We start from the raw sequence: 15,323 nt of genomic DNA, 5'->3' as shown, positions 1-15,323 counted from the left end.
AGAAATCATATCCTTAAGGAAGAAAAATAAAGCATGAAATAGCAAAATTCTTGTAGGAATGGTTAATCATAATTTTCATATCTCTGACTTTCATTTGTCAAATTATGGATTTTGACTAAGTGCTTTCCAGGACTAAATTCTGTAATCCCATGTTCCATTCTCCCTTTAAACTCAACATAACCAAAATAATTATTTTCCCATTTAAACTTCCATTTTTCCATCCTTTCTACTTCTTAGATGGCAGGCCAGCAGTCTGAGGTATTTACACAAAGTTTTTTATTGCTTGCTAAAATTTAATATAGATCATGGTCTCCTAGAATCGTGTTATTCCACACCTGCTGGCAGCACTGATGTGCAAAAGGTTGGATAAGGGAACAGGGCAGTGATTAACTGAGACAGACGAGACAGTACACAAAACAGTACAACAACCATCAATTTAAAAACCTTAATCTAATTTTTGTCCAGTGCTACTGGTTCAGCCTTCTAGGGTTAAGCAATAGGAGAATAACTTTTCTTCCACCATCCAATCACACTTTGCTGATGTCATGATCTTTTTTGAGAATGAAGGACAAACAACTATGAAAAGTATACTGGATTTCAAGCAAGATTGGAATTCAAATCCCAACCCAGGCACTGCTCAACTCTGCCTTTATTGATCTTTAACACTATGATTCATAAATTTCTTCACCTAAAATTATCTTCTATTGAGATCATGTGTTTTTTTTTCTGTCAATCCTATCCTTTATTTATTTAATTTTGCTTTTGCAAGGCAGTGGGGTCAGATTTGAACTCAGGTTCTCCTGACTCCAGGGTCAGTGCTCTATCCACTGTGTCATCTAGCTACCCTTAATCTATTTAGAAATAAGAATATATTATTCTAGACTAAGACTTCAAAGAAGGATCAATAAGTATTTATTTGGGGGAAAAAGAAAAAATATGAGTTAATTAATCAGTACTTTCCTATACAAATCACTCTGCTAAATGTTGGTCATGTAATTTCAGTGGACAATTGGATGCCAGTGAGTAGAGTCATAATCAGAATCAGAATCAGAAGAATTCATCTTTCCAAATTCAAATTTGACCTCAGACACTTACTAGCTATGTGACCTTGGGCAAATCACTTAACTCAGTTTGGAGAAGGGAATGGCAAACCACTTCAATATCTTTGCCATGAAAACCCCAAAAGGGATCACAAAGAATTGGACATGAGTAAAAGCATCTGAACAATAGCAACCTAGTTTACATATTGAAGAAAAGAGACAAGACAGAAATACATGGAAAAAATCAATTAATATAATAAGAATAGAAAATGAAAGACTCAAATGTGTAGTAGAGAATATTTGTAGACAGCTGAGAAGGGAGTAAATTAATGAGGACTAAGGTTATTGTGGGAGAATTTATTTTAAACAAAAATGAATCTTTTTTTTTTAAATAGATTCATGATAAAAAGCAATAGAGAGGACATTTAAGGCAGGAAACGGATCATGGAAGTCCTTAAATCTCAGTCTAAGGCTTTTGGAATTTACCTGATAAGCAATATCCATCAACCAGTGAACATTTATTAAGTGCCTACTATGTGGCAGACACTGTGCTAACCACTAAGGGAGCTATTATAAGCTCTAAAGCATTAAACCACTAATGCCTGAAAATTCTCCTAGACTGCTGACATTCTGAAACAGATATGTTTAAATGGCTCCTTTTTGTAGCAATGTAAAAGTGAAAATATTGAACTGTGGACAGTAATTTCCCATCAGCTATTTATGTTTTCAAAAGATGTCAGAGATGGGAGGACTTGCTGAGGTGCATGTCAGCTTTCACACTGCCTCTCAAGACAAACTATTGATTAGCAAATCAACCCCATTGTGTTCAAAAAGAAAACTACTACTGAAGCTAATTTCCAACAAGATGCATTTCTGAAATCCCTAGCTTTAACTCATCCCATCAGGCAAAATTCTAGAGTGAAAGAAATCTCACCACAGGGACCCTTTCCCAATGATAGAAACACACTTTGAAAACCTAGCACTCTTACAGAACAAGAGTGTATTTACAGAGCTGTTACTAATTTCAAAAGTATATGTTGTAAGCAAACACAGAGCTCTGTTCTGTTGGGTCTGAGAAGAAATTGCTCACTTTAGGGGGTGTCTGATTCTTTCCCACTACTGAATTATTAGTAGGTGCATAGAATTGGACAATTGGAAATGGAGTCCTAGTAATCAAAAACCAACTGCTTCATGTAGGAAAAAAAGAAAAGACTGCCTCATCATCTTTATCATTAGAGGGCTTCTCATAGAAATTCCCTTCTGATATGAGTTGCAATAGAAGACCTCAGAGAAGCCTTCCAACTCTAAGATGCTCGGATTGTGACCTTAGCTGCCCTAAAGGACGTCAATGTACCCTACAAATTCTTCTATGGGGCACTCTCAAATATGCTTGTCAAATTCGAAGTTGTCACAAAATTTGGAAGAATAAATAATGATAATCTATTATATTATAAACTCCCTATGGCCTTTTGATTTTTTTTTGTATCCTCAAGGCTTAGCATAGTGAATGCCTCATAATAGACCTTTAGAAGTGTTCACTAACAACAGTCTTGAAAGACATGAAATAAGATGAAATTCAATGGGGATAAATAGAAAAACCTTATGCAGGTTCAAAATACCAACATCAGAAAGATAAGAGGAGTTATAATTAGGTAGTATTTTTTCTGAAATAAATCTGATTGGTTTAACCAACTTTAGACTCAATATAAGTTAACAGTATGATATGACAGCTGAATTTATATATGTTAATTATTTATACATGCATGTGTGCATATAAACATATTTCTATGCATGTGTATACAAACTTATAGAGAGAGATGGAAAGAGAAAGTCAGGTACAGAGATACACACACAGGGACAGAGAGAGAAAGACAGCAGATAGGCAGAGACAAAGAGAAGCAAGAGAGCTCTATAATGAGGGGGGCGCATTTGGAAGACACACAATTCTTCCAAATTTCAGTGCCCTCCTTTTGCAAAAAATTTGTAGAAGCTTCAAACAACACATAAAAGTCATCAGATGACATAGAAATAGTTTAGAAACTCACATATGCATAAAATACATGTATAAAATCAACATATTTTATATGTTTTAATATATTTCAATACCATAATAGTTCAGACTTATTCTCTGGTATGAAGGGAGAGCCAAAAAATTTTATATAAATTTTCCAGATTGCAGAGACACCACACCATTAATCTCCATGATGTGGAAGGGATAAATGTATAAATGTATAGTTAAGCTAAAATAAGATATCCAAAGAATTTATTATTTTTTTTTTTACATTGCCAAGGGAGACAGACTGGGGCTTACTCCCTAGGGAGTCTAGTGTAACTTTAGCTTTTAGAAACTCTCAGATGAATACTGACCCAGATAAAGGCAGACATAGCTGCAGAATTTGACTGGAATTCAAGGGGGAAAAAAGCCCCTTTTGCCAATAGCAGGACACAGAACTGTATATAATAAATATAGAGTATACCTGTATCTATTTATCGATCTACCTATCTGCCTATCTACCAATCTATCTGTCTGTCTGTCTCTCTCTCTATCTATCTATCCATCTATCTGTCTACACACACACACACACACACACACACACACACACACACACACACATGCACACACACACACGGGGTGGGGGAGAGACAGAGACAGAGACAAAGACTAACAAGCAAAATACATTCATTTACATTAGTAGTCTGACCTGTTCTTACAAAAATCTTCATTTGCAGTAATATTATCTAGAAAGAAAAAGCAGGATAGTTCAGTGCAGTCCAGTCCTACCCTTTTTCTTCTTTATATATGTTATAAAAGGAATAAAAAACTATGGACCCAGAGCATATTGCAGTAGTCAGAATTGTGTCGGCTCTAGCATCCTCTTCGTTGGTTGTCCATTGTTTCATGTTCTCACTAGGAGACAGACTGTGTTCTGACCCTGACAAGCACTGGAGGAGGACAGAGGACACCAATAGCTGCCCTCAAGGACCAAAACTTTGGGTTTAATAAATTGGATCAGACAAATTGTTAATTCCCTGATTTCCCTGCAGTTTGCTTCCTGATCTCTGGATTTCCTGAGGTTCTCTTTCATTCTTACATCTTTAGATTTCATTTTCCCCCTTGCTTAAAGCATCACTTTTCCCCATCCTGTTAAGATTGTTCTTTCCCCACCTAGGATTTGCTTAATGATATGCATAGATCAGTCTTGCCTCAAGTGGAATACCACACTAAGCCAGAAGACTGATTTTTCCATAAATTCTACCAAAGTGGCAAATATTTGAATGTATGCTTTGATCATTGGAATACTAGTAAATATTTAACAACTGGTCCTCAGGGAGTAGAGGTATGGTAGTAGTACTAGGGGGAAGGTATCTCGGACATATTTTTAAGTCTACTGTGAATAATCAACATTTTCTCCTTTACTTTCTTAAGTCTAGACAATCAACAAAGTAAGAAAGTAAGCCCTAGTTTTTAATTTCTTATCAAGTTTCAAGATATAAATACTCAAACTGAAAATTTAACAATTGATCTTATGGGTTCTAGCCTACCCAGGGTTAGTCTGCCATATGTAGAAATCATATGATTATTTCAATAGATGCTGAAAAAGCCTTTGATAAAATATAACATGCATTTATTAAAAATACTGGAAAGTTTAGGAATAAATGGAGTTTTCCTTAAAATAATAAATAGTATCTATCTAAAGTATCAGAAAATAAGGGGAATAAACTTGGAGCATTTCCAATAAAATTAGGGGTGAAAAAAGGATGCCCTTATCACCATTACTATTCAATATATTATTAGAAATGCTAGCTGTAGCAATAAGAGAAGAAAAAGACATTGAGGGAATCAGAATTGGCAATGAGGAAGCAAAGTTTTCACTCTTTGCAGATGACATTATGGTACTTAGAAAATCCGAGAAAATAGTCCAAAAAACTCCTTGAAACAATTAACAAATTCAACAAAGTAGCAGGATATACAATAAACTGATATCAGCATTTCTTTATAAGAATAACAAAGCCCAAGGGCAAGAGATAGAAAGAGAAACTTCATTTAAAATAGTATAGACAATATTAAATACTGGAGAATCTACCTCCCAAGACAAACCTAGAAACTGAACACAATTATAACACACTTCTCACCCAATAAAGTCAGATCTTAATAACTGGAAAAATGTTGGTTGCTCATGGTTAGATTGAGCTAATATAATAAAAATGGCAATTCTGTTAAATTAAATTGCTTATTCAGTGCCATACCAATCAAACTACCAAATAACTATTTTACCAAACTAGAAAAAAATAGTAACAAAATTCATCTGGAACAGCAAAAGGTCAAGAATAGCAAGGGAACTGATGGAAAAAATGTAAAGGAAGGTGGCCTAACTCTATCAGATCTAAAACTGTACTATAAAATAGCAGTCATCAAAACCACCTGTACCAATTAAGAAGTAGAGTAATGGATCAGTGGATTAGGACAGGTTCAAAAGAAACTGTAGGAAATGACTACAGCAATCTGCTGTTTGACAGACCCAAAGACATTAGCCTCTGGGATAAGAACTCACTATTTGACAGAATTGTTGGGAAAACTGGAAAAAAGTATGGCAAAAACTGGGCACAGATCCACATCTCATACCCTTTACCAAAATAAGGCCAAAATGGGTACAGGATTTTGACATAAAGAGCGATACTATAGATAAATTTTTTTTAGGTTTTTTTCTTTTTTTGGCAAGGCAATGGGGTTAAGTGGCTTGCCCAAGGCCACACAGCTAGGTAATTATTAAGTGTCTGAGGCTGGATTTGAACTCAGGTACTCCTGACTCCAGGGCCGGTGCTCTATCTACTGCAACACCTAGCTGCTCCCATAGATAAATTAATAGACCCCAAAATACACTATCTGATCTATGGGAAAGTGTTACATTTATAAGCAAACAAGAATTAGAGTACATTATAAACTGCAAAATTAATGATTTTGACTATATTAAATTAAAAAGATTTTTTCACTAATATAATCAATGCTGCCAAAATTACAAGAAAAGCAGAAAGCTGGGAAACAATCTTCACAACCAGGAGTTCTGATAAAGGTCTCATTTCTAAAATATATAAAGAATTGCATCAAATTTATAAAGTCACAAGTCATTTCCCAGTTGATAAATGGTCAAAGGATATGAACAAACAGTTTTCAAAAGAATAAACTAAAGGTCTATATAATCACATGAAAAAATGCTCCAAGTCACTATTGATTAGAGAAATGCAAATTAAAACAACAATGTATCATCTCACATCTATTAGATTAGTCCAGGTGAGAAAAAGGGAAGATGATCAATGTTGGAGGGGGTGTGGGAGAATTGAGACATCGATGCATTGTTGCTGGAGTTATGATAGGATCTAACTATTCTAGAGAGCAATATGGAACTATGCCAAAAGAGCAATAAAAATGTTTGTTCCCTTTGACCCAGCAATTTTAATTCTAGGACTATATGCAGAAGAAATTGTAAAAAATGGTACAAATCCTACATATTCCAAAATATTCATAGCATCTCTTTTTGTAGTGGCAAAGAATTGGAAATTTTGAGGATGCCTATCAATTGGGGAATGGCTAAACAAATTATGGTACATGAATCCTATGGAATATTATTGTTCTATAAGAAACCATAAATGGTCAGACTCTAGAGAGACATGGAATGACTTACAGATCTAATGTTGAGAAGAGGGAACAGAACCAAGAGAATAACGTACACATCAACAACATTATGAGATGAACAACCTTGATGGAAATAGCTCCTCTCAACAGTTCAGAGAGTTAGGCAACTATATTAGACTGGCTATGGATAATGTTATCCCCATCCAGAGGAAGAAAAACAGATCAGAACAAACAAAAAAGAAAAGCCAACCTTTCTGAATCTGATGAACACTTTAAAAATTATGTCTTATGTATCTCTTTGCCTTAATCCTAATTTCTCATACCAAAAATGACTAACCTGTAAACATATTTATCAAAAATATGTATGTACAATGTTAACCTGACTGTTCACCACCGAGGAGAGGGGGATGGGAAGGGAGAGTGGAAGGAAATTTTGTAACTTAAAAATATACAAGTGCACGTGGATGAATAAATAATAAAAATATTCTATAAAGAATAAAAGAATGGAGGAAAACAATTGTATTATGGACAAAAAAGATATATATATATATATATATATATAGCATCAGTTGGGGAAGCAGTTTCAAATAAAAGTCACTAGTATTAAAGCAGATTAGGAAAGGCTTCTTGCATATTGTAGGACTTGAGCTGAGACTTGAAAGTAGTCAGGAGGTATGGAGTTGAGGAGAACAAACCTTAGAGTTGGATGCATGCCATATGCTTGAGGAACAGCAAGGAATCAAATGTTCTTAAAACACTGTTCAAGGGGGAATGAAGTAAATAAGAAGACTTGAAAGGTAGGACGGAACTAGGTTATAAAAGGTTTTAAAAATATATAAAGTGTTTTCTGAATCTTAATGTGTTCAGTATATGTAAACTATCATTCCAATAACATTAACATAAATATATATGTGATTTTATACAAATAGAATAGTTAAAAGTATACACATGGACATCAGTCTTTAATTATATGATATTATAAATTTAGACATACTTTATTTCATGGGTATTCACATATATTGTATATCTGAATATCCATATTATATCTGTACATCTATATATATATATCTTTCTATGTATATACTGTTTTACCTACCTTATCTCATTTGATATGTATGTATATTTACAAATATATATACCATATATCTATCTTATTTCAGGTGTATGTATACATATTAAAAGTATGTATAAACACTAAATGTACATATAAATAAATATGTGCAAAGACATATGTGTATATACTTTTTTATCTAATCTCATGGGTGTGCATTACATAGCTATGTGTGTACAAATGCATATGTGCATATGTATTATATCTATATTTTTATGTTTGTATGTACATATACACTCTTTTACCTACCTTATTTCAATTGATTCTTATTAATAGACCTATGAGTTTGGTCAGCTCACTGACAAATATTTATTTATTCATCCATTTATTAAACAGCTGTGATTTATTTATTAAAACCTAAAATAATTCAAATAACTATATGCTATAATTATTAAAGCCATAGTCTTTTCATCTTTTCCACTACTAAAGGATCAGATAGGTAGTATGGACATTTCCTTCTTGTTATAATTTATGTCAGCCCTCTTTAGTTGGAGGCAGCGTCACATTTCTATACCCAAACTCCAGTTCAGATCCTAAGGCTAGTGAAACGTACCTCTGCTCCTGTAATTTAGAGGATTTAGGTCATCTGGTTTGAATCAAGGAAGGCCTACTTTGTTAAAACCAGAAAACAACCTGTTAACTGAGATGCTCTGAATTGTTGGATCCTTTTTTCTTGAGATCCATTATTCTTCCTGGAGCCAAATCAGAGAGGGCGTGAATTATTATATTCCCCATCCTTAAAGAAAAAAGAAATGATCAAGGAATTAATTGATAATTGTAGTATTGCCAAAGATGACTAAAAATAGTTCCCTAATAAGATAGTTGAGGAAATATCATCATTTTTATTTTATAGATGAAGATTTTGAACATCAGATGAGTGAAATGAGTTGTCCAAAATCATCCAGCTAGTAAATGGTAGAGGTAGGCATTAAACCCAAACCCTTTGATTTGGTTCTGCATTAGAAATATAACTCATCCTTGTATTGGGTTCTGGTTTTTTTTACGTCTAAAAGCAGGGTTGAGGAATTATAAAGTCAGATCTTTCCAGCCTCATTCTTTCTAGTCTCCATTCCCTCCCTTAATACAGCACATTTATTGTTTATAGAAGCCCAAAGGGATCAATTTATGCTTTTCTTCAATTGTTTCTTTTCCAGGAACTCATCACTGCCTGGTACATTGGGTTTCTGACACTGATCCTTTCCTCATTTCTTGTCTACCTGGTGGAGAAAGATGTGCCTGAGGTTGATGCTCAAGGAGTGGAGATGAAAGAAGAATTTGAGACCTATGCTGATGCCCTCTGGTGGGGCCTGGTCAGTCACAGTCCATCTGGATTCTCTGAGATTAGCCATGGGGCAGATGAGGAAAGGAAACATAGGAGATGAGTTTTCCTTGATGCAACTAAAATCATCCCTGACCTTAAACTTTAAATGCACCATCCTTAACAGGAAAAAAATGTTTCTACTGACACTATCATCAATAAGGCTTGTGTTGTGTTGTTTTTCCAGTTATGAGAGAGTGTTACAGTAACTTATCCATCTGACTCCCTCTGTGATCATCAACATGTGTTGGTAGGAAATTGTGGTTTAATGGAAAGCATGGTAGACAAGGGGTCAAAAGAGCTGAGGTCTGTGTTTCATTTAGCTGTGTGATCCTGGGTAAATCACATCACTCACTACTCTAATAATCTCCTTTTCCTCATCTGTAAGATAAGAATAATAACATGCTGCATCCTCTACCAGGGAGTTGTAAGCAGAGGGATTTATAAATCTCAAAGTCTCGTGTTAATGTGAGCTTTTATTATAGTTATCAGAGATTGGCAGAGTAACAGAACTAAAAGAAATGTGGCACAGTACCCAAAGTGGAGATAGGAAGATCTGAGTTCAAATACAGCCTCAGACACCTACTAGCTTTGTGATCTTGGACAAGTCACTTAACTCTGTTTATATCAGTCTCCTTCTTTGTAAAATGAATTGAAGAAGGAAATGGTAAATCTATATCTTTGCCAAAAAAATACACATGGAGTCACAAAAAATGTCAACATGATCAAAGGGACTGAACAATAATAATAGGGTTTGTGGGGGCCTAAAAATTAAATAGGCAAATTACATCATTTTACAGAGCAAGAAATGTGGACCCAGATAGAGGAAAACTCTTGCCAAATATCATGAGAACACAGATTTGAAGCTGGAAGGTATTCAGAGTTTGTTTAGTTCAATCCTATCTTTTTACAGATAAGAAAACAATTTCAGGGGGATTGTGACTTACAGGCAGTAAGCATCAGTCATAGGATTTGAACTCAGAGCCTTTGCTACAAGATCACATAGTCTTGTTGGAGTATATTCAGAGACCATTTGAAGATTGATGAGCTGTTGAACTTGTAAATAGTGTGTCATGAATAAAAGAGATAGGATTAAAAATAACATTTCTAAAACTCACATTTATATAGCCCTTTCATCATAAATAGGTGGTGCAAGAATGATTACTTACACTTTATAGCCAGAGGAACTCAGGTTCAGAGAAGTTATAAACATAGCTATGGGGTGTTTTTTGAACTTACCATCCCGTCCTTGTGCATCTCACAAATTATCCTCCTAGAATGTATGTATTCCTCATTTCTCCTTCTTTAAAGCCTTTTTTTCCCATTTAAGGGTCAACTCAGGTACCACCTCCCCTGGGAAGCCTTCTCTGATCCCTCTCTCCACTCCAATCAACCCTCAGTTGAAAATAATGTCTCTCCTCTCTTTTTCTAAAGTTCATAGTCTGAATTATTCCTTTGCACCTATCACCCTTTAACTTACACTTAGCTACTCATATTATATGCATCTTGGAGCCCCACCTAATGATTGTAAACTCCTTGAAGGCATTTTCTATCTTTGTATCCCATGACCCCCAAAATGGCTTGCACATATACCTAAATAAATTTTTCCTAAATGTTGCCATCTTTGCCAGATCTTTAGGATAATATAGCAAAGAATAGGGAAAACAGCACTTAAGTTGGAGCGAACACTTTGAGCAAAGATATGAAAATGGGAAAATATAGAATATTCTTGAGGTGCAGCAAGTGTGGCAGGACCATAAACTATAGGGAGGAGAAAAAAATCAAGACTTCATTGTGTTCCAAAAGTTCTACTGTGTATAATATATAATATATAGTATATGTATCCATACATACATACATATAAAACTATAAATTATTAATTTGGAACTTGGAATGCATTCTTTCCTAGCAATAGTATTAAATATATAGTTGATAATTTCTTTTTTTTAAGGTTTTTGCAAGGCAAATGGGGTTAAGTGGCTTGCCCAAGGCCACACAGCTAGGTAATTATTAAGTGTCTGAGACCGGATTTGAATCTAGGTACTCCTGACTCCAGGGCCAGTGCTTTATCCACTGCACCACCTAACCACCCCCTATAGTTGATAATTTCAAGGTTGAACCATAATAGAGTTATAATCACAAAATACCATCAAAGGCCATCTTTTCCAATCTTATCTGAACAGGAATCTCTTCTACAATAACACTGACAAATGGTCTCATACCTTCCATTTAAAAACTGATTCCCAGTCTCCCAATGATGGACAGCTCATTACTTGGCAGAGCAGTTATTTCCATTTTGGTACTTTAAATACTCTGTGTTTTATATATATATATATATATATATATATATATATATATATATATATATATATATATATATGCACACACACACTACTGATGACAAAAAAGCATGAAGATGATAATATTTCACATCTACATAACATTCTAAGGCTTACAAAGCATCTTACTCAAAATATAGAACTGTGAAACCATTTTAGACAAAACTCAGGCTCAGATAAATTTGGTTTTTTTATGGCTTGAATTTGAACCCTGATCACCTTGAATTCAACTACAATATTTAGCTAGACCAGTGTTTCTCAAAAGCAGGGTCTAAAAGCCGATGGTGGTCCCCAAGACCCATTGCTTAGGTTCAGAAAGTCAAAACTCTTTTCAAGATAATCAGCAATAAAAATTTCTAATATGGTAAATTTTGATAGATATGACCTATATTATCAGAAGCTCTTTGGGATATAATTTTTAAGGGTATAAAGGAGTCCTGACCCCCTAAAATTGAGAATCACTGAAATAGACCATACTGTTCCATATACATGTACAAAAATGTACATAAGCATTTATCTTGTATCAATCTCTTTGTTCCCTAGTTATAAGACACTAAAGAATTGTATACACCTATAGAAGTGCATATTAAATGTATTAATTTATAATATTTTTCTCTCTATAATATAAATCATATATAGTGCTATATTTATTATATGAGGGCACTTATATTTTTTCCTAGTGATGGTGGTGGCATAGACCTGTGATTTTCATCAGTGTATTGGAACTATATGTATAGAAATTCTCTTTATCAGTCCTGTTTCAATCTGACCAAAATCCTAAAAATGGAGATTTTGATCTAGATACATGCACACACACAAACATATATGAATGCATGTGCATTCCTACATATGAACATAATTTAATATATCATATAGATATATACACAGATACCTATGGTTTTGTATGCATTTGTGTGAAACATATATTTTTATTAAATACTTCAATACTTTTTATTAAATACTTCAATGAAATTGAACAGAAATGGAACATTTTCTTTTTTTTTTCTTTTTTCCTTTTTTTTCAAGGCAATGGGGTTAAGTGGCTTACCCAAGGCCACAGCTAGGCAATTATTAAGTGTCTAAGTTCACCTTTGAACTCAGGTCCTCCTGACTCCAAGGCCAGTGCTCTATCCACTGCACCACCTAGCTGTCTGAGTATAGTCATTTTCAAATAAGAATGGCTTCTGAGATCTAAGCTTTATGCCATACATTTCTTCTTTTTTTAATAGATAAATAAATTTATATATTTAATGTTTAATACATACATTAATTTTAACTTAATTAACATATATTAGCTTCATATATATAATATATATGCACATCTTTATTTAAAAACCTTTTATTCTGGTGTCTACCAGATCATCTGTCTAATATCTATTTAAACGGTCTTTAGTGTCTAGAAGGGCAGCACTTACATCTACTGAGAAGATAAAGTTTAGAACTTTTACCCCAAGCTTACCATCCCTATACATGACAGAATTATTCTTTGTACAGATTACCCTGGCAACCATTGGTTATGGAGACAAGACCCCTAAAACCTGGGAAGGCCGTCTGATTGCAGCCACCTTTTCCTTAATTGGAGTCTCATTTTTTGCTCTTCCAGCTGTAAGTATCATTATAATTGCGAGGTCCTGATTATAGAACTTTTTTTTATAAAGATAGTCTTATTGGATGTTCATAGTAACCCTGCAAAGTCCATAGTTCAGGATTTATTTTATAGGTGAGAAAATCAAAGTTTAGAGAGGTTAAGCCATCTACCCAATGTCACACAACTAATTAGGGACACCTATTGTACTAAAACCAGTACCTTTGCTATTTTGCCCCACTTTGCTGGCGTATTAACTGAAAATATTCAATGAGAGACCCAGGAGATTAAGGAGATGGCCTTGCAGAGTGTAAATCAATTGCTTCCAGTACTAAAGAGGTGATGATCCCCTGTCTTCTGCTTTCCTCAGATCATATCTACAGGATTATGTGGAGTTCTGAGTGCCACATCTTAGGAAGGTCCTTTATTGGGAAATAGAGGGGAAGAGGCTGTATCACATCTTGATGATGGCAGCCAGTATGGGGCATGATTTTGAGTTCTGATTTGTAAAACTTGAAAGGACCATCTAATAGTCAACATACACACACACACACAACATATTAGTAAATTAAGGACCAAAGAAATCAAATGATTTGATTTGGTCAGTGATACATAACTAATTAACAGCTGATCTAGAATTTAAATTCTGGCCTTCTGATGGCTATTTCCTCATCTGGGAGATAAGTGGTGCAGGGTCATTGGAAAGTTTGTTAAATAAGGATCTAATAAATTCATTCACTCCAAGGTATAAATGATTGACAAAACAATACACTTTGCTCAAGTCCTTCCATGACATTGTATTGTATTATGTATTGATCCTAGATTCTCAAAGAGTATATTCTAGCCTTTATCTTTTCCTCTGCATCTTCCCTACTGACATTATCTTCTGCTGCCTTTCTTTAATCTGCCATATTGCAGAAGTCACCTCCTTTCTCTGGTCTAAGAATCTTTTACAGTTTCTGATCTGAAAGTCATCTCAAATATCTACTATTTAAAAAAGTCTGAAATTATATAGACAAGGAAACTAAAACCAGAAATATTAAGTAATTTGTCTGGAGTCACATAAGTAAAAAGGAGCCAAGGACCCTTGGTTTCAAACTTGCTGGTTTTTTGTTTGTTTTTGTTTTAGCTCATTCTTACTTAAAATGAGAGGGCTGGATTAGATGACCTCACAGTTTCTTGTCTACCTGGAAAATTCTATGACTTTAGGTCTAATGAAGACTAGAACTCAAATTTTATTTGCTTTATATATACTCTATAGTAAAACTATCTTCAAACAACATTCAGGGAAATAGTAAAATTCCTTAAGAAAGGTTTCATGTATGTTTAATTCAGTTCAATTTGAGAAGTCTTTATTAGGTTTATCTAGCACTCATGTTATCCCATTTTATCCTCACAGCAACCCGGGGAAGTGGGTACTATTATTATTTCCATTTTACAGATAATGAAACTGAGGCACAAAGAGGTTAAATTGCCCACAGATATAAATAGAGAACTTCCCCTGGGTTTGTTATAATGGGGAACTCAAAAGCTTGAAGTGTATTCACTACTTTCAAGTCCATTATTACCTTGGAGAGGCAAGACACATAAAACCAGAAGTTTTATGTTCAATTACATGAATTTTATTAAGTGTTTCTATGTGCAAGGCTCTGTAGTAAGCAATAAGAATACAAAGTGTGATGGAAGGAAAAGACTTATAGTCAAAGGACCTGGGTAATAGCTCTGGTTCTGGTGCTAATACTCCTTGGGGTGGATTGAATTCTAAACATCCCCATGTCTTGGTTTCTTCTTCTGGAAAAGGAGGGGGTTGGACTAGAATATCTCTGGGTCAGTGCCAAATCATATTAAAGAATACATAGTACATTAACCTGTTATTCAAAGAACTTTCAGCAGGACTTGAGAGAGGAACATAAGTAGTTGACAAAAATTATAAAATTATAAAATTTCTGATCTGCAAGAGATCTCAGCAATTATCAAGTCCATCTTATTCCTGGAAGAAAATCTATCTATAACATGACTTACAAGAGGTCATTCAGTCTTTGATTTAAGATATATATGTGTGTGTGTGTGTGTGTGTGTGTGTGTGTGTGTGTGTGTAGTATGGTTGAATCCATTCCCTACTCAGAAAGCTTTGGACCACTCAAATTGTTTGAATGTTTTTCTTTATATCAAGTCTCAATTTGCCTCTTTACAAATTTCTCCCCATTGATCTTAGTTCTATCAGGGACTAAATATGACAAGACTACACTTTCTTCCTTAAAATAACAGTAACTGTTTTAAGGTTTGCATAGCACTTGT

General features: G+C 34.4%; 1 protein-coding gene across 1 annotated transcript in view; it reads left to right on the top strand.

The window, feature by feature from the left end:
* The window catches only part of KCNQ3 (potassium voltage-gated channel subfamily Q member 3), a 457,133-nt gene that overhangs the window by 361,461 nt on the left and 80,349 nt on the right, over positions 1–15,323 (top strand). The window contains 2 exon segments of the mRNA XM_074202412.1: positions 8,938–9,093; positions 12,935–13,045. Of these exon segments, the coding sequence (XP_074058513.1) occupies positions 8,938–9,093; positions 12,935–13,045 (267 nt within the window).

This window comes from Macrotis lagotis, chromosome X (genome assembly GCF_037893015.1).
Source record: "Macrotis lagotis isolate mMagLag1 chromosome X, bilby.v1.9.chrom.fasta, whole genome shotgun sequence".
Taxonomy (NCBI): domain Eukaryota; kingdom Metazoa; phylum Chordata; class Mammalia; order Peramelemorphia; family Peramelidae; genus Macrotis; species Macrotis lagotis.
Note: the sequence above shows the minus strand (reverse complement) of the source record. Positions and strands in the feature narration are given on the sequence as shown.